General features: G+C 39.7%; 1 protein-coding gene across 9 annotated transcripts in view; it reads left to right on the top strand.

The window, feature by feature from the left end:
- ASH1L (ASH1 like histone lysine methyltransferase) overlaps positions 1 to 27,411 on the top strand; it is a 208,151-nt gene that overhangs the window by 85,047 nt on the left and 95,693 nt on the right. For all 9 annotated transcript variants that reach the window (XM_076000205.1, XM_076000203.1, XM_076000204.1 and 6 more), the window contains one exon: positions 10,346 to 11,087. In XM_076000205.1, the coding sequence (XP_075856320.1) occupies positions 10,346 to 11,087 (742 nt within the window). The remainder of the gene's footprint in view (positions 1 to 10,345; positions 11,088 to 27,411) is intronic.

Here is a 27,411-nt window from a genome sequence, read left to right as displayed (position 1 = left end):
TGAGCATTTTTTCATATGTTTGTTGGCCATTCTTCTGTCTTCTTTAGAAAAGTTTCTGTTCAAGTCCTTTGCCCACTTTTTAATAGGGTTATTTGATTTTTTCTTGCTGATTTTCTTGAGTTCTAAGTATATTCTAGTTATTAGTCCCTTATCGGATGCGTAGGATGGAAAAATTTTCTCCCATTTTGTAGGTTGTCTGTTTACTTTCATGACTATTTCTTTGGCTGTGCAGAAGCTTTGTAGTTTGATCATGTCCCATTTATTTAGTTTTGTTGCTGCTTTGATTGCCTTTGGAGACTTCTTCATAAACTCTTTGCCTAGGCCAATGTCTAGGAGAGTGTTTCCAACTTTTTCCTCTAGAATTCTAATAGTTTCATACCTTAGGTTTAAGTCTGTTATCCATCGTGAGTTGATTTTTGTGAGAGGTGAAAGGTGTGGGTCCTGTTTTAGCCTTCTACAGGTGGCTATCCAGTTTTCCCAGCACCATTTATTGAAAAGGGATTCTTTTCCCCAGCGTATGTTTTTGTCTACTTTGTCAAAGATTAGATGGCTATATGAGGATGGTTTTATATCAGGATTCTCAGAGCTGTTCCACTGGTCAATATTCCTATTTTTGTGCCAATACCAGATTGATTTAAGTACTACAGCTTTGTACTATAGTTTGATATCTGGCATATTAATGCCTCCCATTTTGTTTTTGTTGCCTAGAATTGCTGTTGATATTCGGGGTCTTCTTTGGTTCCATACAAAGCGTAAAATTATTTTTTCTATATCTGTGAAGAATGCTGATGGGATTTTAATAGGTATTGCATTGAATCTGTAGATCAGTTTGGGTAGTATAGACATTTTTAATGATGTTGAGTCTGCTGATCCACGAGCATGGTATGGATTTCCATCTGTTTACATCCTCTGCTATTTCCTTCCTCAGTGTTTCATAATTCTCCCTGTAGAGGTCTTTTACCTCCTTGGTTAAGTATATTCCTAGGTACTTTAATTTCTTTGTTGCTATTGTGAAGGGAATTGAGTCTTTGATTTAGTTCTCAATTAGATTGTTGTTGGCGTATATGAATGCCTCTGATTTCTGTGTATTGATTTTGTATCCTGAGACTTTACTAAACTCATTTATCAGTTCCAGGAGTTTCTTGGTTGAATCTTTGGGGTTTTCTAGATATAATATCATATCATCAGCAAACAGTGAAAGTTTGATCTCTTCTGCCCCTATTTGGATACCTTTAATTCCACTTTCCTGTCTGATTGCTGTAGCCAGGACTTCCAGCACTATGTTGAATAGAAGTGGAGATAGTGGGCAGCCTTGTCTGGTTCCAGTTCTAAGTGGGAATGCTTTCAATTTTTCCCCATTCAATATAATGTTGGCTATGGGTCTGTCATATATGGCTTGTATCATTTTTAGGTATGTCCCTTCTATGCCTATTTTATTAAGTGTTCGTATCATGAAAGGGTGTTGAATTTTGTCAAAAGCTTTTTCTGCATCTATTGAAAGAATCATGTGGTCTTTGTTTTTGCTTCTGTTTATGTGGTGAATTGCATTTCTAGATTTACGTATGTTGAACCATCCCTGCATCCCAGGGATGAAGCTCACTTGGTCGTGATGGATTATTTTTTTGATAAGCGTCTAGATTCAGTTAGCTAAGATTTTGTTAAAAAAAAATTTTTTTTTTTTTTTTTTTTTTTTTTTTTTTTGAGACAGAGTGTCACTTTTGTTGCCCTGGCTAGAGTGAGTGCCGTGGCGTCAGCCTAGCTCACAGCAACCTCAAACTCCTGGGCTCAAGCGATCCTACTGCCTCAGCCTCCCAAGTAGCTGTGACTACAGGCATGCACCACCATGCCCAGCTAATTTTTTTTTGTATATATATTTTTAGTTGGTCAATTAATTTCTTTCTATTTTTAGTAGAGACGGGGTCTCACTCAGGATGATTTCGAACTCCCAACCTCAAGCAATCCGCCCGCCTCGGCCTCCCAGAGTGCTAGGATTACAGGCGTGAGCCACCGCGCCCGGCCTTTGTTGAAAATTTGTGCATCTATATTCATTAGGGATATTGGTCTGTAGTTTTCTTTTTTTGTGTTGCATCCTTTCCTGGTTTTGGTCTCAGAGTAATATTCGCTACATAAAAGGTGTCTGGGAGGTTTCTGTTCTTCTCGATGTTGTGGAATAGTTTCTGCAAGATAGGTACTAGTTCTTTGTAAGTGTGGTAAATTTCGGGTGTGAAACCATCTGGACCAGGACTTTTCTTTTTAAGGAGATTTTTAATTGCTGTTTCTATTTCAGCTCTTGAGATTGGTCTGTTCAGGAAATCTGTTTCTTCCTGGTTGAGCCTAGGGAGGCTGTGTGTTTCTAGAAATTTGTCCATTTCCTCCACATTTTCCAGTTTGTGTGCATAAAGATTTTTATAATATTCATAAATTATATCTTGTATCTCTTTGGGATCAGTTGTGATATCTCCTTTTTTGTTCCTGATGGAGCTTATTAGAGATTTCTCTTTTCTGCTTTTCATTAGCTTAGCCAATGGCATGTCAATTTTGTTTATTTTTTCGAAGAACCAACTTTTTGTTTTATTAATTTCCTGAATAGCTTCTCTGTTTTTAATTTCGTTTAGTTCTGATTTGATCTTGTTGATTTCACTTCTGCTGGGTTTGGGGTTGGTCTGTTCTTTTTCCAGCTCTTTGAGTCGTTTCATTAGATTGTCTATTTGTGATCTTTTTGACGTTTGGTTATAGGCATTTATGGAGATAAACTTTCCTCTCAGAACTGCTTTAGCTGTGTCCCAGAGGATTTGATAACTTGTCTCTCCGTTGTCATTTTGTTCATAGAATTTTTTTATTTCCATTTTGATTTCTTCATTTATGAAGGAATCATTTAGTAGGAGGTTGGTTAATTTTGTGTCTTAGGATATGGTAAATCTTAGAGAATGTCCCGTTAGCTGATGAGAAGAACGTATATTCAGTGGATTTTGGGTAGAATGTCCTGTAAATGTCAGTCAGACCCAATTGTTCCAGAGTTTTGTTTAAGTCCATTATTTCTTTATTAATTTTCTGTTTGGAGGATCTGTCTTGTGCCGTCAGTGGGGTGTTAAAATCTCCGGTGATTATGGAGTTGCTATTAATCCATTTGCTTAGATCCAGTAAGGTTTGCTTTATGAAATTGGGTGCACCTAAGTTGGGTGCATATAGCATATATATTTAAAATTGTTATCTCTTCCTGTTGAAGTGTCCCCTTCAGCATTATATAATGACCCTCTTTGTCTTTCACTACTTTTGTTGGTTTAAAAACTAAATCGTCTGAAATTAGAACTGCCACGCCAGCCTTCTTTTGGCTTCCACTTGCTTGGAATACTGATCTCCACCCTTTTACTTTTAGTCTATATGCATCCTTGCAGATGTGTTTCCTGAAGACAGCATATACTTGGCCTGTATTTTCTTATCCATTCAGCCAGCCTATGTCTCTTGAGTGGAGAGTTTAAGCCTTTCACATTTATTGAGAGAACTGATAGGTAAGGTAGATTAGTGTTCCTTCTGTTGGGTTGGATGTTGTCGCTTTGATTTATCTCTTGAGCCATTGTAATATCTGGCCTTTAATCTTTGGGTTTTGGTTGTTTTTATATTCATGAGTTTTTATTATGGTGTTCCGTGCGTAACACTGTTTTGAGTACTTCTTGTAGGGCTGGTCTTGCCTTGGTGAATTCTCTGAGACTTTGCTTATCTGAGAATGTCTTTTTTTCTCCTTCATATATGAAACTTAGTTTTGGAGGGAATAAGATTCTAGGCTGGGCATTGTTTTGTTTCAGAAGAGTGAGAATGGGGCCCCAGTCTCTCCTTGCTTGTAAAGCCTCAGTAGAGAAGTCTGGTGTTATTCAAATTGGCTTTCCTGTGTATGTTACTTGCTTCATTCGTCTTACAGCTCTTAGAAGGGCCTCTTTAGTTGATATTTTGGTCAGTCTGATGACTGCATATCGTGACGTCTTTCTGTTTGCATTGAATCTCCCGGGGGTCCTCTGACCTTCTTGAACTTGTATATTGAGATTTTGAGCAAGGCCTGGGAAATTTTCCTCTATTATATCTTCAAATAGCTTGTCCAACCCTTGAGTGTTGTCTTCTTCCCCTTCTGGTAACCCTATGACCCTCACATTAGGTTTCTTCACATAATCCCACATCTCTTGTAGGCTTTCCTCTTTTCTCTTGTTTCTCTGCTCTATCTCTGTGACTGATTTATTTAATTGGAGGGTGTTATCTTCAATCTCTGAGATTCTTTCTTCTGTTTGATCTACCCTGTTCTTGAGACTTTGCACTGTATTTTGTAGTTCCCTGAATTGATTCTTCATTTCCAGTAGTTCAGTTAAACTTTTCTTCATTGTGTCGATTTCTTTAGTGAATTTTTGTTCCAGGTCCTAGAGGCTTTTTGTGGTTTCTTTGTGTTGGCTATTGAGTTATTCTTGCAGGTCGTTGAATTTTCTTATGATCCACATTCTAAATTCCTCTTCTGTCATTTTGGTTGCCTGATTTTGGTTGGTGTCTGTTTCTAGGGGGCTGGTACTCCTCTTTGGGGGTGTGTTTTCTGTTTGGTTCTTCATATTTCCAGAGTTCCTTCGCTGATTTCTTCCCATGTCGATCAGTTGTTGTTTCTTTCCTTTAGGTTTTCGTTTGGGTATTCACACGCCTTGTTTAGTTTCTGAGCCGGTAGGTGGTGTCTGTGGGTAAGATTTGACAACTCCCTGTATAATGAGTCAGTAGGTGTGGTGAAAAGGGTGTGCAGGATGTCCTCTCTGTCAGTAGGTGGCGCTTGCTTGGAGGAACAGGCTACACTGTTGTTTTTGTGTCCTGTTATCAGCTCTTGTTCCTGTAGAGAGGCACTCTAGTGCCTCAGGTAGTCGGTGGGGCCCTGGGACTTCCAGGTGTGTCCTTTTCTCCCCCTCAGTGAGGGCTGGTCTAGGAGAGAGCCTGGGCGGAGCTGGTTTGGGTAAGCCTGCCCTCAGGCACCACCAATGCCGTTAGCAGGGGTCAAAGTTTTGTTCTCTGCTTCCAGGAAAAGCTGTCAGGGCAGGGCTGGAATGGTCCCGCTCAGCCAGAAAGTCTGGGTGTGGGGGTGGGGCTGTCTGAGACCGGTAGTCTGGAGCGGGCCTGGCTTCTTTCCACCCTCCCCAACTCGGCAGCTACTCCTGGGCCCCTGCCAGCAGGCCAGACCACACGCCACCAGGCCTCCCCTGACTGTGATGCCGGTGGGGTGGTTCCCTGTGCAAGAAAGCCACCTGGGCTGGGCTCACGGCCTCCCTTTGGGAGGAGGGTTGCCGTCTAGGACGCTGATCTGCTCCTGAAGGCACACACAACTCAGTAGGCTGTTCACGTATATCCCTTCTGTGCCCCGGGCAATGGAAGACCTCGGTGCAAAGGATCTGGTCTGCAGGTCTGACCTCTGGGCCCCAGAGTTCAAACTGTATCCCCACCAGGAAGAGGAGTGCCAGTCCCACTTCACCCACAGGGAGCCCAAGCTGGGTCTATGTCTCTCATCCGCAGGGTCTGCCCCATTCTCCTGGGATCACCTTTCCAGCAGCACCTGGGAGAGCTGGTGGGTAGGGAGCTCGCAGTCTGAGTTCCCCTTAGTCAGCCGTAGGGTCCTAACAGGGAAGGTCCCGTTCCCTGGAGGTGCCTCCGGCTGGTGGCTATATTGTCTCTCTGGGCAGCTGCGGGTAGGGTTGGGGGAGGGGAGAATGAGGCAATATGGCGCCTGCCGTGCAGCTCGGGTCTATGGACACGGAGGTGCCCCTAGGGATTTGGGAGCCTGGTGCCTCCTCCACTACTGGCTTACCGCTCACTGGTGGCGGTCTCTGGGCTGGTGTCCGCAGGTCTCTCCACCCTCTGGGGAGCCCACCAGCAGTCCGAGATGCAGGGGAGGAGAAACTTGGCTTTATCCACCTACCCTTCCCGCTGGTCTCCGGGCTGCTCCGGCGGTCTCAGCTTCCCGTTTTCCTCCACAACCTCCTCCCATTGAGTCTCCCGTGGTCTCAGGTACCCCTCCTTCGACCCTCCTCCCCTGTATGCTTGTCGTCTTGCTTCTTTCTTCTAATTTCTGCTAGAATCTGACTTTTCTGCAGAGACACTCTGTTTGGTGGTGTTTCTTGTCCGCCATCTTGATTCTCCTCTAATTTTTTATTAATTTATTATTTTTTTTTAAGACAGAGTCTCACTCTGTTGCCCGGGCTAGAGTGCTAGGATTACAGGCGTGAGCTACCACACCCAGCCAGTACAAGGCCTCATTGTCAAAATGTATCAATATGTTATTTGTGGCATTTACTTGGTGATTATTTTCAATCATTTACTTTGTTATTATCCTCAGAAGCTCTTTATTAGTCCAGTTGTGCCAAAAGTATACTAGAATTCAGACAGCAGTGATATTTATGTCTCTGTTGGTGCTTTTTTGTTTTTCTTGTTTTTTTGAGACAGTCTTGCTCTGTCGCCCAGGCTAGAGTACTGTGGGGTCAGTCTAGCTCAGAGCAACCTCAAACTCCTGATTTCAAGCAGTCTTCCCACCTAAACCTCCCAGAGTGGTAGGATTACAGGCATGTGCCACTGCCCCCAGCCGGTGCTTTATTTTTATATTACCTTGGGGAGAAACTTCTATGTTCTTTAACAGTGAATGACTAATTTTGATGATGTCTGCCTAGACTAGGGTACGGAAACTCAGCCTGTGGGCTTTATGCAGTCCAGTATCTATTTTTGTGTAGCCCTCAAGCTAAGGATGGTTTTTACATTTTTAAAAGCTTGGGGACAAAAAAGAATAATAGTATGGGACATACATTATATGTATCCTCAAAAGCCTAAAATATTTACTCAGGCTTTTTACAGAAAAGGTTCACCAACCCTTGAATGAATAATGAGATTTTTTTTTTTTTTTTTTTTTTGAGACAGAGTCTCGCTTTGTTGCCCAGGCTAGAGTGAGTGCCGTGGCATGAGCCTAGCTCACAGCAACCTCAAACTCCTAGGCTCAAGCGATCCTCCTGCCTCAGCCTCCTGAGTAGCTGGGGCTACAGGCATGTGCCACCATGCCTGGCTAATTTTTTCTGTATATATTAGTTGGCCAATTAATTTCTTTCTATTTATAGCAGAGATGAGGTCTCACTCTTGCTCAGGCTAGTTTCAAACTCCTGACCTTGAGCAATCCGCCCTCCTCGGCCTCCCAGAATGCTAAGATTACAGGTGTGAGCCACAGCGCCCAGCCAAGACCTAGTAATTTTAATCTTAGCTTTTGACCCAAGAGGAATAACAGTATATTTAAACAAAATGTCATATACAAAAATATTCATAAGAGCTTTTTTTATTTATGGCCAGAAACTTGAAACAACTCAGATATCCAGGTGAATGTATAATGAAATTGTACTGTGATCATACAATTGAACATTAAAAAGAAATATGTGAATAGGAGCAATAAAACAGAATTCAGCAACATGAATAACTCTCAAAATCGTGCTATGTAAATGAAGCCATACAACAGTAGAGTACATACTTTTTATCTTTTCATTTACGTGAAATTCTAGAAAAGCAAATTTAATCTATAATAAGAGGAATTAGACCATTGGTTTCTTCCCTGGGACTGTGGATGACAGACAGATAGATTTTTGTTGGAAAGGGCCCAAGGGAACTTTTCAGTGTGACTAAAATGTTCTAGATATTGATTATGATGGTGACTATGTGGTAAATTTGTCAAAACGGAAAAATGTATGCAGAAAAAGGGTGTTTTTGACTTTATGCAACATTTTACTACAGTAAAGTTAATTTTGAAAATAAGTTCTATCTAAAATGTAGTGCCCATCATTGGATCTTAGACTACCAGGAAATACAATTTGGTAGGCCAGAACTTGGGAAGAGAGAAACAATTCAAAAAATGAAGAGTTGGGTAGTTCTCGGTAATTGGCTCAGGAATTAGGCTTCAAAACAATGTACCCATTTTAGGATTTAAATTGATACTGATGGGCCGGGCACTGTGGCTCACTCCTGTAATCCTAGTACTCTGGGAGGCTGAGGTGGGAAGATCATTTGAGCTCAGGAGTTCAAGACCAGCCTAAGCAAGAGCAAGACCCTGTCTCTACTAAAAAAAAAATAGAAAGCAATTAACTGGACAACTTAAAATATATAGAAAAAAATTAGTCAGGCATGGTTGCACATGCCTGTAGTCCCAGCTACTTGAAGGGCTGAGGCAGGAGGATCGCCTGAGCCCAGGAGTTTGAGGTTGCTGTGAGCTAGGCTCATGCCACGGTACTCTAGCCCAGGCAACAGAGTGAGACTCTGTCTCAAAAAAAAAAAAGATACTGATGGATTAAATACATTAGTAGTGCTGAGCAGTTGATGAACGCAAAGAGTATGTAAAAATAATCTCTAAGATTTTAAGCCCAAGAATCATTCTTCACCTACCTTTTTTTTTATTATTGAGACAGACTCACACTTTGTCACCCCAACTAGAGTATAGTGGCGTCATCCTCTCTCACTGTAACCTCAAATTCCTGGGCTTAAGAAATCCTCCTGCCTCAATCTTCTGAATAGCTGGGACTACAGGTGCATTCTTCTACGCCCAGCTAATTTTTTCTATTTTTAGTAGAAATGGGTCTCACTCTTGCTCAGGCTGGTCTCAAATTCCTGAGTTTAAGTGATCCTCTACCTCAGCCTCCCAGAGTGCCAGAATTAGAGGTATGAGCCACTATGCCCAGCCATGTGTTAACAAATTATGTCCTGGTCATTAAAGATACCAAGGGAGTTTGATGAATATAGTCACTGCCTTAGTGGACCAAACATTGTTTGAATATTACATACATTAACCCAATAATTAGAAATGTGATTAATGCTAGGAAAGGAGAAACTTAAGAGGGGTAAGGGGGGTGTGCAGTGTGGTGAAGAAAGTTTTCTTTAAGAAAGTGGTGTCCTCTCTGTGAAATAAAGAATGAATAGTAGGCCTCCACAGTTAAATTTAACAGAGTGATAAGTAATTGGAAGTTAAAGTGTATTGCAGAAACAATGTAGGCAGGAATTTAATGAGTTGTGATATCAAATATAGCTGAGAGTTTGAAAAATTTTTAAATGTCAAATTTAGACAGGGATTTTAGATATTATTTGAAGGAAATTATTAGTAATTTGAGAATTCCAGCTTAGTCTGATGAGATTGGAATCTAGAATGCCTGGAGCTGATAAAGTGGTTTCTAGAGTAGTGTCACATTTTAAAGTCATATAGATAAGAAGTCCATTAATTAGATTGGGGAAGTATGACCTGTGATGGATCATTAGTAGTAAACCAAGCAGCTTGGGAAGTAGCTTATTCTGAACTGTTTTTTGCAATATCATAAAACTAACAGCCTTCCATAGGAGGTTCAGTAGTTCTCACTTTAATAATAGTTATAAAAACTTGCTGAGTGATCTGTTGAAAAAAGAAATATCACAAAATTATTGGGTAAGATAACAAGATTTATCTAAGACCACTTTCTAATTTTTCCTTCAACATGTATTCTTTACGAAGAGTTCGTACAGATGTTTATCGAGTCTAATTTCCAAGCTTTTCCCAAGAAGAAATCTGCACCTCTAATCTTTTGTACTTAAAACATTGTCAGAAAAAAAATCTGAACTGGAAATGTCACTTATGATTAAAGCTTAGATCTTCATCCAACATTTAAGTCCCTTAGCTTGACTGGACCTTCATTTTTGAGTAATTAAACATTATTTCTTTTTTTTTTTTTTTTTTTGAGACAGAGTCTCACTTTGTTGCCCAGGCTAGAGTGAGTGCCGTGGCGTCAGCCTGGCTCACAGCAACCTCAATCTCCGGGGCTCAGCGATCCTACTGCCTCAGCCTCCCGAGTAGCTGGGACTACAGGCATGCGCCACCATGCCCGGCTAATTTTTTGTATATATATTTTTAGTTGGTCAATTAATTTATTTCTATTTTTGGTAGAGACGGGGTCTCGCTCAGGCTGGTTTCGAACTCCTGACCTTGAGCAATCCGCCCGCCTCGGCCTCCCAAAGTGCTAGGATTACAGGTGTGAGCCACCGCGCCCGGCCCAAACATTATTTCTTTTTGCTCCTTATCTCAGAGAACAAGACTTGTTCTTTTTAATCCACTTATTTTTAGGGAGGCAGCCAATTTTGATTTTATTATGCTTATTGTAATATACTTTATTCGGGAAAGTAAACTGTCAATGTACCTATGAAAGACCAATACATATGGTCTTTCTGTGTAAAGACCACATCTTGATGTGGAAAATAGAGCAGTATTCCTTGCCTTTTATCTGTGTAATAAATTATTTGTATGACTAGCTTTGTTTAATTTTGTCTATGTTTGATTTGTTGTCTTTTTTAGTAAATGGAGTTCCCTCTCGAAGTCCAAGATTGGTTGCTTCTGGGGATGATTCTGTAGATAGTCTGCTGCAGCGGATGGTACAACATGAGGACCAAGAGCCCGTGGAAAAAAATACTGATGCTGTGATTGCAACTGCCTCTGCACCACCTCCTTCCAGTCCCGGCCGTAGTCACAGCAAGGAGCGAACTCTGGGAAAACCAGACAGTCTTTTAGTGCCTGCAGTCCCAAGTGACTCTTGCAATAATAGCATCTCACTCCTTTCTGAAAAGTTGACAAGCAGCTGTTCTCCCCATCATATCAAGAGAAGTGTGGTGGAAGCTATGCAGCGCCAAGCTCGGAAAATGTGCAATTATGACAAAATCTTGGCCACCAAGAAAAACCTAGACCATGTCAATAAAATTTTAAAAGCCAAAAAACTTCAAAGGCAGGCCAGGACAGGGAATAACTTTGTAAAACGCAGACCAGGTCGACCTCGTAAATGTCCTCTTCAAGCTGTGGTATCAATGCAAGCAATCCAGGCTGCCCAGTTTGTCAGCCCAGAATTGAATGAAGGCGAAGAAGGAGCAACACGGCACCTCGGTCCTGATACAGTTACAGATGTAATTGAGGCTGTTGTTCAGAGTGTAAACCTGAACCCAGAACATAAGAAGGGTTTGAAGAGGAAAAGTTGGCTGTTAGAAGAACAGACCAGGAAAAAGCAGAAGCCATTACCAGAAGAAGAAGAGCAAGAGAATAATAAAAGGTAATTCATTGTTTAACATATTATTTGAATAGAAGAAACCAGCTTTGTACAACCATACATAGCTGAATTATTCATTTTTTCTTGTAACCTTTCATTATGTAAGGCCTGTTTTTTTTTCAAAAACTGTTCTTGTGACTGTTTCAAATTATACATAATTAGGAAAGCAAAGGGGATATAACAATCCAATCTAAAGGCCCTCACTTTACAGATAGGAAATCAAGGCGCATAAAGATTTATTTTATCCAGTATATAGCTGTGTGAGTTGAGATCACACTATTTCTATGCCTATTATATATGCGTACCACATTTCGTTTATCCATTCATACATTGGTGGACACTTGAGTTTTCACGTTTTAGCTATTGTGAAAAATGCTGCTGAGAGAGTATACTAATACCTCTTCCAGACCCTGCTTTCAGCCCTTAGTATATGTACCCAGAAGTGAAATTGTTGGATCATACCATAATTCTATTTTTAATTTTTTGAGGAACTGTCATACTATTTTTCAAAGCACCCATACCATTTTACATTCTCACCAACAACACACAGAGTTTTAATTACATTATATCCTCACTTGTAATTTTCCATATTTTTTGATAGTGGCTTTCTAAATGAACATTAGGTGGTATCTTATTGTAGTTTTGATTTACATTTCCCTAATGATTAGTGATGTTGAATATCTTTGCTTATTGGCCATTTGTATACCTTTAGACAAATGTTTATTTAGTTCCTTTGACAATTTTTGATTCAGGTTGGTTGTTTTTATGTTGTTGAGGTTTAGAAATTCTCTGTATATTCCAGATATTAGTCCTTCATTAGGTATCTGATTTGCAAATATTTTTTCCCATTCTGTGGCTTGCCTTTTTATTCTTTTGTGTCTTTTGATGTAGAAAATGTTCTAATATTCATAAAGTCCAATTTGTTTTTTCTACAAACCTATGGTAATCAAAACAGTGTGATGTTAGCATAAAGACATGTATAGCAGTGGAATAGAATAGAGAACTCAGAAATAAGCCCTTGCATATATGGTCAAATGATTTTTGACAAAGGTGCCAAAACTATTCAATGGGGAAGGGACAATGTTGTCAACAAATAGTGCTGCTAGGATTCAATCCAAGTAGCAAGATTTAGAAAAAAAAAAATTTTTTTTAGATGGTTTTGGGGAAACTAGATATTCATATGCAAAAGAATGAAGTTGTACTCTTACCTTACACCATATACAAAATTTAACTCAAAATTGATTAAAGAGCCGGGCGTAAGGTAAATGTGTAACTATGAAGTCTGTAATGAAAAAGTAGAAACAACTTAAAGATCAATGGGGAAGGCCAGGCGCGGTGGCTCATGCCTGTAATCCTAGCACTCTGGGAGGCTGAGGCGGGCGGATTGCTCAAGGTCAGGAGTTCAAAACCACCCTGAGCAAGAGCGAGACCCCATCTCTACTATAAATAGAAACAAATTAATTGGCCAACTAATACATATAGAAAAAATTAGCCGGGCATGGTGGCGCATGCCTGTAGTCCCAGCTACTCGGGAGGCTGAGGCAGCAGGATTGCTTCAGCCCAGGAGTTTGAGGTTGCTGTGAGCTAGGCTGACGCCACGGCACTCACTAGCCTGGGCAACAAAGTGAGACTCTGTCTCAAAAAAAAAAAAATTGATTAAAGGACCATGGTGGCTCATGCCTGTAATCTTAGCACTTCAGGAGGCAGAGGCTGGGAGCATTGCTTGAAGCTAGGAGTTTGAGACCAACCTGAGCAAGAGCAAGACCCCTTCTCTACCAAAAATAGAAAAATTAGTCAGGTGTTGCAACACACACCTGTAGTCCCAGCTACTCAGATGACTCAGGCAGGAGAATCGCTTGAGCACAGGAGCTTGAGGTGGCCGTGAGCTATGATGAAACCACTGCACTCTAACTCCAGTGACAGAGCAAGACCCTATCTCAAAAAAAAAATTGACTAAAGACCTAAATGTAAGATCTAAAACCATAAAATCTTAGAAGAAAACCATATGGCAAAAACTTCGCCATATTGAACTTGGCAATGATTTCTTAGATATAATACCAAAGGCATAGGTAATAAAATAAAAAATGTTTGATATTTCAAATAAATCAATATAATACTCACCATGTGTAAATTGATTTTCTTTTGCTTAATATAGCATGTTCATTCTTACTCATATCCTCTGTTATCTGCCTTGGTGGATCCTGCATATAGAGATTATTTGTATGCATCCATATAAAAATACTTTTCTTCTAAAGGATATATGGGATTTTTGTTCAAATTTTAAAAGTAATACATGCTTTCTGTAAATAATTCAATGAAACTAGTAGTTTACTGATTCAAAAGTAAAAGTCTTTTTCACATTAACTCAATTCCTCTTATATCCCATTCTCTCCATGGGTAACACTATTAACAATATATTGTATATTTTTTCATATCTTTTGGTTTGCATTTACAAATGTGTACACATGTAAAGCTGTTGTTTTATCTAAGTGTTAATATACTATACTATACATTGATTTTTGTAACTTAAACTTTTCTCTTAAGGTGTCTGAGAGACCTTGTTATCAGAACATACAGAATTACCTTATTCCATGGTAGGAATGTATCACAATTTATGTAATTTATTTATATGTAGTCTGCATCTTGCTTTTTTACATTTGAGTCTTTTAAATCACTTAAATAGGACTTGAGTATTAGATATGAGTTAGAGATTTAATTTTTTTTTTTTTTAAACAAGAGTCTCGCTCTGTTGCCCATGCTCAAGTGCCTAGTTCACAGCAACCTCAAACTCCTTGGCTCAAGCAGTCTTACTGCCTGTAGTCCCAGCCTCCCGAGAAGCTGGGACTACAGGCATGTGCCACCATGCCCAGATAATTTTTTCTATATATATCTTTAGTGTCCGTCTAATTTCTTTCTTTTTTTTAGTAGTGACAGGGTCTCCTCTTGCTCAGGCTGGTCTCAAACTCCTGACCTCGAGCGGTACTCCTGAGCGCCTCCTAGAGTGCTAGGATTATAGGTGTGAGCAACCGTGCATGGCCAAGATACAAGTTAGAGATTTAATTTTCATTTCAAGTATTTAAGTGGTAGTACTACCGTTTATTGATTAATTTATTGTTTTTCTACTTACTTGAAATGATAACTTTATCCTATATTAAGTTCTTATTTATCTTTGAATCTTAGAATCTTTTAAAATATTTTTATACTCTTTTCTGTCAGTCTATTTTGGTATCAAAATGGTATCATACCATTTTAATTACTGAGGCTTTAAAACATGGATGTGCTTCAAGAAAAAGCTTTAGGTTAACCTTTTTTAAAACATTTTTAACATTTTTTAATTATATTTTTTTCTTTTCTTTTTCTTTTTTTTTAACAAGGCCCAATTCATTGACATAGTAGGGTTAACCTTTTTGTTCCAGCAAATTCTGATATCATAGCTAGCAATGTTAAACACATATTTTTCCACAAAGTTGTATTCTGGGATTTTAACTGATTATGAAGAGAAGGGTATAATATATGCCCTAAAGAGATGGTATAGGTAATGCAAGTATTGGGAAATGAAAAAAAGAAAAGAGATGGTATAAAAAAGGAAATGACATAGTGAATTCCCAGAGACAGCAACTGTTCTTCAACTTTTTCTAACTGAAGCCTACTGTAGTACTTGTAATACAGTAAATATTTGTTCATTTATTCATTCAATGAGTATTTATTGCAACATGATTGTATTCTATGTATTTAGCATAGAGACAGTGGTGAGCAAATCTGGATACTTCCCCTACCTTCATGGATCTTACTGTTTAAGTGCTGTTATGAAGTGTTACCTAAGGTTTTGAGAGTACTGTATATAATAGAAGTAATTAACTTAGTTTCACTGAGCAGGTAATGATTAAGCTAAAAAACTTAATAGGCTTCTTTTGTTATTTAAAAAGAATAAGGCCAGAGCAAATATTTTAGGCTAGTAAGTGTGAAAAGTCATGACAATTACAGGGAAGTGAAAGAAAGCTTTTGTGGCCAAAACACAGAATAAAGTAGAGTTAACACAGTTTAAAATGAGTCTAGGTAACAGGTTGTGGGGGCCAGATCATGCTGAGAGCCATGTAAGCTGTATTAAATATTTTGTTCACTATTTATTGATTAATAAGCCAGAATGCAAAGGAATATGGGGTGGGCTCCTAGTCTCAGACAAACTGAGGTTCAAATCCTGCTTATAAAAAGACAAAAGATAAATATTAAAAATACTTACAAATTACTCATGTCAAAAATAAAATCATAATATGTTAATAAATTTAAAACTGAATAAAATAGTTGTGGTATATACCCAAACTAGTAACTAGAGGGAGATTCATAGCCTTAAATGCTTATGTTATTTAATAAAAAAATAAATGCTGAGCCTGGAGTTCAGTTAAGAAATTATTTTTTTTTATTTTTTTAAGACAGAGTCTCACTTTGTTGCTCAGGCTAGAGTGAGTGCCATGGCGTCAGCCTAGTTCACAGCAACCTCAAACTCCTGGGCTCAAGCGATCCTGCTACCTCAGCCTCCCGAGTAGCTGGGATTACAGGCATGCGCCACCATGCCCAGCTAATTTTTTTTTTTCCCTATATGTATTAGTTGGCCAATTAATTTCTATTTATAATAGAGATGGGGTCTTGCTCTTGCTCAGGCTGGTTTCGAACTCCTGACCTTGAACAATCCACCCGCTTCGGCCTCCCAGAGTGCTAGGATTACAGGCGTGAGCCACTGCGGCCGGCCCAGTTAAGAAATTATTAATCTAAGAACTTGCCAGGTGCAGTGGCACATGCCTATTGTCCCAGCTGTTCATGAGGCAGAAGCCAAAGGATTGCTTTATCCAGGCATTCAAGACCAGCCTGGGTAGGACCCTATCTCTAAAAGAAAAAGAAAGAAATTATAATAACAAGTGATTATGCCCCAAAATGATAGTGAAACAATGTAAAACATATACCTTAAATTAATAAACTAAAGGAAATGTACAGTAGAATCTCTTAAGAATAAAGTTCTTTGAAAACTAATAAAATAGACTTCTTTTAAGATTGATCAATAAGGAATAAGAAAAGGGATAATTAAATGAAATTAAGGATTAAAAAGAAGATAAACTGTAGATTAAAAATTCACTACTATGAGAACTTTTAGCTCAGAAAATAGGAAAACTCAGTTGAGATGAGCATATTCCTAGAAAAAATATAATTTTAGGAAAACCTACCCGAAAGAAATAACCTGAGTGCTGCTATTATGTAAATTCAATCTATAATTTGAAATCTTGCCACAAAACAGCAGGCCCAGACAATTTAAAGGATATTTCTATCATACTTTCAGGAAAAATATTATTTGAGTCTCATTAAAACTCTTTAGAGAATTTGGGTGGCAGGAGAAGGGGAATACACATAAAGAGAATATATAAACATAGGATAAGTGACCAGTTTAAAATTTTTTAATAAAAGTAACACCCATATAGATATTCAGAAGGTAAATATATAGACCATTGCTATGATCCCTTTCCTTTCCCTTCTCATAGACCCTTTTTTTGAGTCAGAGTTTTGCTTTGTTGCCCTGGGTAGAGTGCAGTGGCGTCATCATCGCAGCTCACTGCAACCTCAGGCTCCTGGGCTCAAGTGATCCTCCTCCCTCAGCCTCTTCAGTAGCTGTGACTGTAGGCTCATGCTACGGTGCCCAGCTAATTTTTTTCTGTTTTTGGTAGAGATGAGCTCTTGCTCTCACTCAGGCTGGTCTCAAATTCCTGACCTTAGGTGATCCTCTGACTTTGGCCACCCAGAGTGGTACCATTACAGGCATGAGCCACCACACCCCACCAATCTCCTGACTGTTAAGGTAACCACATCTTTACATTTTTTAGTACCATTTAGGTATGCAGCTCTAAGCAATACAGTTTAGTTTATTCTTCTTGAATTTCACAGAAATTTCTTTTGTTTTCCTTATTTTTTATAGAGAGATGAGTCTCACTATGTTGCTCAGGCTAGTCTCAAACTCCTGGCCTCAAGTGATCCTCCCACCTCTTAGATTTATAAGTGTAAGGTACCACACTCTGCCTGAATTTCAGAGACATATAATTATACAAGACATACGCTTTTTGTCTTACCTTTTTTGCTCAACATACGCATGTTAAACTATGTTGTTGCATGTTGCTGTAGTTTCCTACTTTTCATTATTGTGTAGTAATTCATTATTTGCGTATAATAATATTTCCATTATACTCAAGTTATTTCCAATTTGAGGCTAGTACAAAAAAAATGTTGCTCTTTTATTTATTTATTTATTGGTGTTTTGGTTTCTTTTGAGATGAGTCTCACTGTGTTGCCCGGCTCTAGTGCCGTGGCATCAGCCTAGCTCACAGCAACCTCAAACTCCTGGGCTCAAGCGATCCTTCTGCCTCAGCCTCCCGAGTAGCTGGGACTACAGGCATGTGCCACCATGCCCGACTAATTTTTTCTATATATTTTTAATTGGCCAATTAATTTCTTTCTATGTTTTTTTAGTAGAGACGGGGTCTCGCTCTTGCTCAGGCTGGTTTCCAACTCCTGACCTTGAGCAATCCACCTGCCTCAGCCTCCCAGAGTGCTAGAATTACAGGTGTGAGCCACTGCTTGCAGCCAAAAATGTTACTCTTTTTTGAGACAGAGTCTCGCTTGTTGCCCAAGCTATAGTGAGTGCCGTGGCATCAGCCTAGCTCACAGCAACCTCAAACTCCTAGGCTCAAGTAATCCTTCTGCCTCAGCCTCCCGAGTAGCTGGGACTACAGGCATGTGCCACCATGCCCAGCTAATTTATATATATATATATATATATATTAGTTGGCCAATTAATTTCTTTCTATTTATAGTAGAGATGGGGTCTTGCTCTTGCTCAGGCTGGTTTTGAACTCCTGACCTCGAGCAATCCGCCCGCCTCGGCCTCCCAGAGTGCTAGGATTACAGGCGAATGTTACTCTTAATATTTGTCCAATGTCTAGCGGTGGGTTTGAGCCCTAATTTCTCTAGGGTATGTACTTAGAAATGGATTAACGAATAAAACAAATGATTTGTCCCAGGGCTTAATTTTAACCTACATAGTATATTCAGCTAGTGTAAAACTGATAGATAAGAGAAGCAGACCCATGCATGTATGGAAGCTTGCTCTGTGACAGAGGTGACACTGCATATCAATAGGAAAAGAAGACACTATTCAATAAATTATGCCCGATAAGTTAATAACCCATGGTGGTGAGAATCAAAGTAGAGTCTTATCCCATATATAAATATCAATTCCCAATTAATTAACTATATTAGGTTGATGCAAAATTAATTGTGGTTTTGGACCATGAATTTTAAATCATAAATAGGCTCAAACACATCTTTTTTTTTTTTGAGACAGAGTCTCACTCTGTTGCCTGGGCTAGAGTGCCATGTCATCAACCTATCTCACAGCAACCTCAAACACCTGGACTCAAGCGATCCTCCTGCCTCAGCCTCCCAAGTAGCTGGAACTACAGGCATGCGACACTATGCCTGGCTAATTTTTTCTATATTTTTAGTTGTCCAACTAATTTCTTTCTAGTTTTTTTTTAGTAGAGACGAGGTCTCATTCTTGCTCAGGCTGATCTTGAACTCTTGACCTTGAGCAAGCCTCCTGCCTTGGCCTCCCAGAGTGCTAGGATTATAGGCATGAGATACCATGGCTGGCCTCAGACAAATCTTTATTAATCAAAATAGGAACCATTACAATCAACACATTGTTGCCAATGAGAAATAAGTTTGTTTATTCCTGAAGCATAAGAATCCATGCTTCGGGATTCGATGAACTATTGGAAAGCATTTTCTGCATCTTGCTGGTTGTGGAAGCGTTTTTTCCTCAAAAAGTTGTTGAGATGCTTGAAGAAGTAAAGTGGTAGTCAGTTGTCAAGAGGTCAGGTGAATATGGTGGCTGAGGCAAAACTTCGTAGCCCAATTTGTTCAACTTTTGAAGCATTGGTTATGTGAGATGCGATTATGTGTTGTCATGGAGATGAATGAGGCCCTTTCTGTTGACCAATGCCAGCTGTAGGCATAGCAGTTTTTGGTACATCTCATCGATTTGTTGAGCATACTTCTCAGATATAATGATTTCACCAGGATTCAGAAAGCTGTCATGGATCAGACCAGCAGCATACTACCAAACAGTGACTATGGCCTTTTTTTGCTGCAAGTTTGGCTTTGGGAAGTGTTTTCAAGCTGCTTATTGGTCCCACCACTGAGCTGGTCGTCACCAGTTGTCTATAAAATACACTTTTCATTGCACATCACAATCCAATCAAGAAATGGTTTATTGTTGTGTACAGTAAGAGAAGACGATGCTTCAAAACAGCAATTCTTTGATTTGGGGTCAGCTCCTGAGGCACCCACTTACCAAGTTTTTTCATCTTCCAGTTTGCTTCAAATGCCGAATTACGGTAGAATGGTCAACCTTGAGTTCTTCAGCAACTTCTTATGTAATTTTAACCACTTCAGTACGAGCGTCGACTATAGTCAACAGCCACAGATGAACGTGCACAGCCGAGCATCGACTTTAGCGTTAATAACAAAACTTGACGTTTCTTGCCCGGCGTGGTGGCTCACGCCTGTAATCCTAGCACTCTGGGAGGCTGAGGCGGGCGGATTGCTCGAGGTCAGGAGTTCGAAACCAGCCTGAGCAAGAGCGAGACCCCGTCTCTACTATAAATAGAAAGAAATTAATTGGCCAACTAATATATATATAAAAAATTAGCCGGGCATGTTGGCGCATGCCTGTAGTCCCAGCTACTCGGGAGGCTGAGGCAGCAGGATTGCTTGAGCCCAGGAGTTTGAGGTTGCTGTGAGCTAGGCTGACGCCACGGCACTCACTCTAGCCTGGGCAACAAGCGAGACTCTGTCTCAAAAAAAAAAAACAAAACTTGACGTTTCTAATTTTTCATTTATCAAAATAAAATTGTGAACATTTAAAAATAATGTAATGAAAACATATATGTATATGTTACCTATTCTGATTTACATTACAAGTAAAGCTACTGTAAAGTAAAACAAGTTTTCAGTGCCTTAAAGCTTTCCTCATCTCACAAGAGCAAAATGGATTCGTCGTCAATGCACAGCACAAACTATTATGCGGACTATGAGTGCTGGCTATAGGCAAGGTTTCGCAGCCAGTGAGCGCTGTACCGAAGTGGTTAAGAGGATCAGCTTCAATGATTACTCTCACTTGGTCATTGTCAACTTAACAATGGCCGGCCACTGCACTCCTCATCTTCAAGGCTCTCATCTCCTTTGCAAAACTTCTTAAACCACCACTGCACTGTACGTTTGTTAGCAGTTCCTGGGCCAAATGTGTTGTTGATGTTTCAAGTTGTCTCCGCTGCTTCATAACCCATTTTGAGCTCATATAAGAAAATCATTCAAATTTGCTTTTTGTCTAACATCATTTCCATAGTCTAAAATAAATATAACATAAACAGCAAGTAATAATCATTAACAAAATAATATAGCCGGGCTCGGTGACTCACGCCTGTAATCCTAGCTCTCTGGGAGGCCGAGGCGGGCGGATTGCTCAAGGTCAGGAGTTCAAAACCAGCCTGAGCAAGAGCAAGACCCCGTCTCTACTATAAATAGAAAGAAATTAATTGACCAACTGATATATATATATATATATGTAAAAAATTAGCCGGGCATGGTGGCACATGCCTGTAGTCCCAGCTACTCGGGAGGCTGAGGCAGTAGGATCGCTTGAGCCCAGGAGTTTGAGGTTGCTGTGAGCTAGGCTGACGCCACGGCACTCACTCTAGCCTGGACAACAAAGTGAGACTCTGTCTCAAAAAAAAAAAAAAAAAAAATATATATATATATATATATATATATATATATATATATATATATATATATATATATATATATAAAAAGTGAGAAATACACATTAAAACTATAACATAACCAACCACATTTTTTAAGAATGTATTCCAGTATCAAATGGCAAATTTCAACAATGCTAATACTGCAGTTACTTTTGCACCAACCAAATAGTTCATCTACCCTAGAACAATACAGGTTTGAACTAAATGAGTCCTTTTATACTCAGATCGTTTTCAATAAATGTTTTGGAAAATTTATGGAGATTTATAACAATCTGAAAAACTCACAGATGAACCTCACAGCCTAGAAATATCAAAAAAATTTAAAAGGTACCTCTTGAATGCATAAAATCTACATAGATACCACTCTATTTTATCATTTACTACTGTAAGAAATATTCAAATCTCTTATAAAAAGTTAAAATTTATCAGAACTCAAAACAGTTACAGACTGCACCTGGCACCATTCTCGGTTGAGAGAAATTTAAACATATAAAGAAACAGCATTAAATCATAACTGCCTAAAATTAACCATAGTACTGTTAATGAACCCACAAAGGCAGTTCATTTTTTTTTCCTAGCCTTAGTTGCTTGCCACAAACAAAGCTAATTACTGAGACAATGAGTATTGTCAAGGAAGAAAGGAAATTTATTGTAGAGGACATCAGCCAGGAGGTAGGAGGACTGCCTCAAATCTGCCTCCCCAATTGACTGAGTCAGGGGCTTTTCTAGAGATGAAATGAATAATGCATGAAGTCAGTGAGCATCATTATATATTTGGGATAGAGAGGGTACACAAACAAGTGAGAAATCATACTAGCACATACATAGCATGATAAAAAAAAATACATAGCATGATAAGCCCCTCTGAGGGTAGAGATTTTAGTAGTAAAATGAGCTGAAGGTAATACCAGTCATCCTTTCAGCCTTGTGACATGATGGTGATGGGAAGTAGTTATTCAGTAGGTCCTTGAGCACGATTTGTGGTAGAATGCTGCTTATCTTGACTTCTATGAACAATCAGATAGTGGAAGGCCTTGTGATTATCTCGGTACTGCAAGGATGGTCCACTGTTTCTAAAAAACAACTCAAAAGGGGAAGGATCAATGAAACAGAAAATTACAAAGTTCTGGTCAGCAAATCTTACTGGCTGGGAACTTGAAACATAAGTGAACTGCAAAAAGCCAGTTCATGGAGCTATTTACAGTACATACTGTTCAGCTATAGTAATTTCATAGCCACCTCTTATTGCTATTGCCATGAGCTGAAGTGTTATGAGTATCCACTTAAAAGCCATGTGGGGACTGGGCATAATAGCTTTGCCTATAATCTCAGCATTTTGGGATGCTGAAGTGGAAAGATCACTTGAAGCCAAGAGTTCAGACCAGCCCGGGCAACATAGCGAGACACTGTCCATACAAAAATACAATTTTTTAATTAGCCACGTGCAGGGGTGTACACCTGTAGTACTAGCTACTTGGGAGGCTGAGGCAGGAAGATTGCTTGAGCCCAGAAATTCAAGGTTATGTTCAGCTATGATCATGCCACTGCACTCCAGCCTGGGCGATAAAGCAATACCCTGTCTCATAAAAGGGGGAGGGGGGGGCGGACACAAAGGCAGGCACATTGGTCATGCCTATGATTCCAGTACTTTGGGAGGCTAAGGTGGGAGGATCGCTTGAGCCCAGGAGTTTAAGACCAGCCCGAGCAAAATAACAAGACTTCATATCTATATCTATCTCTCTCCCCCCCCCATATATAATTTTTTTTAAAAGAAAGAAAATCATAAGGGAGAAAGGATATCCTTCTGAATGGATTTTGTTTTGTTTTGTTTGAGACAGAGTATCGTTCTGTTGCCTGGGCTAGAGTGCCATGGCGTCAGTACTGACGGCAACCTCAAACTCCTGGGCTCAAGCAATCCTTCTGCCTCAACCTCCTGAGTAGCTGGGACTATAGGCATGTACCACCATGCCCAGCTAATATTTTGTGTGTATTTTTAGTTGTCCAGCTAGTTTCTTTCTACTTTTAGTAGAGACAAGATCTCGCTCTTGCTCAGGCTGGTCTTGAACTTCTGAGCTCAGACAATCTGCCCACCTCCCAGAGTGCTAGGATTATAGCACCTGGCCTGAATGGGTTTTTAATGCAAACAAAAATGCCTTATTATGGAAAAAAAAAACAAAAAAACACAAAGTACATTCGTTAGTAAGGAAGTGAAGTGAGCACCAAGATTTCAAGCAGGAAGAAATATGCTAACTCTACTGTTTTATGCACGAGAACCCCACTGGAGAGAACATCATGAAAGTCTGAAGGATTATACCATTGAAGATGCCATCACTCTTAGAGAAAATGCCAAGAAAGCCATCAAGTCTGAAACAATAAAAATCTAGTTGGAGATAACCCTGATCAGAATACTATACTTGACTTCATAGGATTTACAACAGAGACATTCAAGGAAATCATGAAAGAGACTATGGATATGGCCAAAAAGGTGAAGAATGAAAGGTTTTTAAAATATGGATCTTAGAGAAATTCAACAGGATAATAGATAGCACATGAGGAATTCACAGGTGACAATTTGATGGAGATGAATGCTTCCAAAGCAGTACCAGGCAACAGGAAGAAGATATAGAAGAAGCAGTGCCAGAAAACAAATTGATATGCAGTCTGGCAGAAGGATTCCAATTATTCAAGACTTTTTTTTTTTTTTTTTTTTTTTTTAAACAGTCTCACTCTGTTGCCCAGGGCTAGAGTGCCTTGGCATCAGCCTAGCTCACAGCAACCTTCAACTCCTGGGCTCAAGCGATCCTTCTGCCTCAGCCTCCCAAGTAGCTGAGACTATAGGCAAGTGCCACCATGCCCGGCTTGTTTTTTTCTATATGTATTTTTAGTTGGCCAATTAATTTGTTTCTATTTTTAGTAGAGACAGGGTCTCATTCTTGCTCAGGCTGGTCTCGAACTCCTGACCTTGAGCGATCCTCCCACCTCAGCCACCCAGAGTGCTAGGATTACAGGCATGAGCCACCTTGCCTGGCCTCAAGACTGCTTTTAACTTCTTTTGTGACAGGGACCCTTCTATAATACGGGCACTGAAACTAAACCAAATAGTGGAAGGATTAGTACTGCATAGAAACATTTTTAGAGAAATGAAAAAGCAGAAAAGTCAGAAATTATGATGTATTTTCCTAAAGCTATACCAAATGTGGCTGTCTTTCCTGCTGCTTCTCTCACCTTCTTAACCTTTTTCAACCTTACCACTCCTGAGACAGCAACAGCAACCCCTCCTCTCCCTTCTCCTTCTTAGCCTACTCAGTGTGAGAATAATTAGGATGAAGACCTTTATGATGATCCAAGAGCAAGACCCTGTCTCTACAAAAAATACTTCCACTTAATAAACAGTAAATATATTGTCTTTCTTATGATTGTCTTAATTGTCTTAAAAAAGACATTTTCTTTTCTCTGACTGTATTACAGCTGATGTGAAAAAAAAAAAGTCTCTAAGATGATATACTGGCTTATTTTTATAAAGCTAAAAAAAATACTGTGTTGGTGTACATGCATACATCATAAAACCATATTTGAAAATACAAGAGGCTGGACATGGTTGGTGGCTCATGCCTGTAATCCCAGCACTCTGGGGCTGAGGCAGGATCACTTGAGGCTAGAATTCGAGACCAACCTGGGCAACATAGCAAGATCCTGTCTCCATAAAACATAAAAGTCAGCCAGGCATGGTGGCACATACCTGAAGTCCTGGCTACCTGGGAGGCTGAAGCAGGAGGATCACTTGAGCTCAAGAGTTCAAGGCTACAGTAAGCTGTGATCATGCTGCTGAACTCCAGCCTGAGCAACACAGTGAGACTCTGTCTCAAAAAAAAAAAAAAAAAAAGTAAGCCGGGCGCGGTGGCTCACGCCTGTAATCCTAGCACTCTGGGAGGCTGAGGCGGGCGGATTGCTCGAGGTCAGGAGTTCGAAACCAGCCTGAGCAAGAGCGAGACCCCGTCTCTACTATAAATAGAAAGAAATTAATTGGCCAACTAATATATATATAAAAATTAGCCGAGCATGGTGGCGCATGCCTGTAGTCCCAGCTACTCGGGAGGCTGAGGCAGCAGGATTGCTTGAGCCCAGGAGTTTGAGGTTGCTGTGAGCTAGGCTGACGCCACGGCACTCACTCTAGCCTGGGCAACAAAGCGAGACTCTGTCTCAAAAAAAAAAAAAAAAAAAAAAGTAGAAGGAGTTCTTCCTTCCTTACCTTTTTCTCTTTCTTGTTCTTTTCTTAACTAAAAAATTCAATCTCAAAGCCATTAGGTAGGTATATTCATGGGCTGTGGCCCATTTGACCTTGAGTTGGCTGTGGGAGCCTTAGTGGAGTGAAAGTTTGGCCATGGAAACCCAGGGAGATCCACCTTCAGATGTGAGTGCCTGAGAAAGATGACAGAGATTTCCTAAAATAGAAGGGGCTAAATGGGGTGTGGGGGATAACAGGAGTGTTGCAATTTAATATAAAGAGGACTGGCCAGGGTGGGGTAGCAGGGACCAACAAGGATAGAAAGGTGTTCATTCCAGATCTCCCTAATAGGAATTTTATGAAATTCTGTGAATAGGCATTTGTGTTTCTAACAAACCCTCAATGTAATTCTGACACATATAATATGTGAACAATACTTGGATAACTACTGTACTGGAGAATTTATGTATGTAGAGTAAAAACAGAAAACCTTTTTTATTGTAGAAAAAGAAATATAAGCTAAGGAACAGAGTAGAAATTAATTTGCCTGGTAAGGATAACTTTTACTTTTATAGATATACATTAGTACATATTATTAGTAGTTCTAACAGGATTTTTTGGTGTAGCACCTTTAGGGGGTTCTACATAAAAGATCATGTCATGGCCAAGTATGCTGGCTCACACCTGTAATCCTAGCACTCTGAGAGGCCACAGTGGGAGGATTGCTTGAGGCCAGGAGTTCAGGACTGCCTGAGCAAGAGCAAGACCCTGTCTCTACAAAAAATAGAAAAATTAGCTGGGTGTGGTGGCAGGAGCCTGTAGTCTCAGCTACTCTGGAGGCTGAGGCAGGAGGATCACTTAAGCCCAGGAGTTTGAGGTTGCATGTGAGCTATGATCACACCACTGCACTCTTCCCCTGGTGCTAGAGCAAGACTGTCTCAAAAAAAAAAAAAAAAAAAAAAAAAAAGGCCAGGCGCAGTGGCTGTAATCCTAGCACTCTGGGAAGCTGAGGTGGGAAGATCGCTTGAGGTCAGGAGTTCAAGACCAGCCTGAGGAAGAGTGAAACCAACCTCCCCACCCCTCTACCCCTTCTCTCTTCTAAAAATAGAAACAAAAAATTAGCTGGGCGTGGTGGTTTGCACCTGTAATCCCAGCTACTCGGGAGGCTGAGGCAGGAGGATCACTTGAGCCCAGGAATTTGAGCTTGCTATGAGCTAGGCTGATGCCACGGCCCTCTAGCCTGGACAACAAAGCGAGACTCTATCTTAATCAATCCTGTCATCTGTGAAGAGAGAGTATTTTACTTCTAACTTTCCAATTAGGATGCCTTTTACTACTTTTCTTACCTATTGCTCTGACTAAGGAGTTCAGTGATATATTCAATAGAAGTGGCAAGAGCTTTTGCCATTACTCTTAAATTTTTTTTCCATTTAAAATTTTTCACATTGTGAATGTTATATTACTGTGTGTATGGTTTCTGTTATTTTCCTTTACAAGTGTCCAATTGTTTCAATAGTCAATTTTAACCTCTCCTGGGATTCCAAGATTCTACTAGTTTTATGTTGGCCCCTAGGATCCTTGTTTTTCAATAAATTAATCTCTGTATATCAGTTTAGGTTATTTCTATTGCTTTGTCTTCAAGTTCACTGAACTTTTCTTTTCCAATGTCTGATATGCTGTTAAACATTCTCCCGTTTTTCATTTCAAACTTTGTATTTTTCAATTGTCAGGGTTTTTTAAATTATATCTTCCATTTCTGTCCTCATTATCTTCATGTTTTCCTCTAAATTCTTTTTTTTCCTTTTTCCCACCAGGTTGAGAATTTCCTCTAAATTCTTAATTGTACTTACAGTGGTACCTTAAAGTCTTTTTCTATCTTTGTGATTCTGGGGCTGTTTCTATTGAATGATTTTTTTCCTAGGTCACATTTTCCTGCATTTTGACATATGTAAGAATTTTTTATTGGAGACAGGACATTGTGAATGTCATATTATCGTATTCTGCTTTTGTTTGTTACCTTTACAAGTATTCAAACTTTATTTTGATAGGTGGTTAAGTTACTTGTGGATCAGCTTGGATTCTTTTGAAGATTGCATTTAAGCTTAGCTAAGGCTGCCCTTTATTACAGGAATAGTTAACCCCTCCAACAGTTCATAACCTTATCCTTTGTGATCTCTGTGGAATGCCTCCCAGTGTCAGACAATGTCTTTCTACTGTGCCTTGTGGAATTTGCATTATC

Source organism: Microcebus murinus, chromosome 2 (assembly GCF_040939455.1).
Source record: "Microcebus murinus isolate Inina chromosome 2, M.murinus_Inina_mat1.0, whole genome shotgun sequence".
Classification (NCBI taxonomy): Eukaryota; Metazoa; Chordata; class Mammalia; order Primates; family Cheirogaleidae; genus Microcebus; species Microcebus murinus.
Note: the sequence above shows the minus strand (reverse complement) of the source record. Positions and strands in the feature narration are given on the sequence as shown.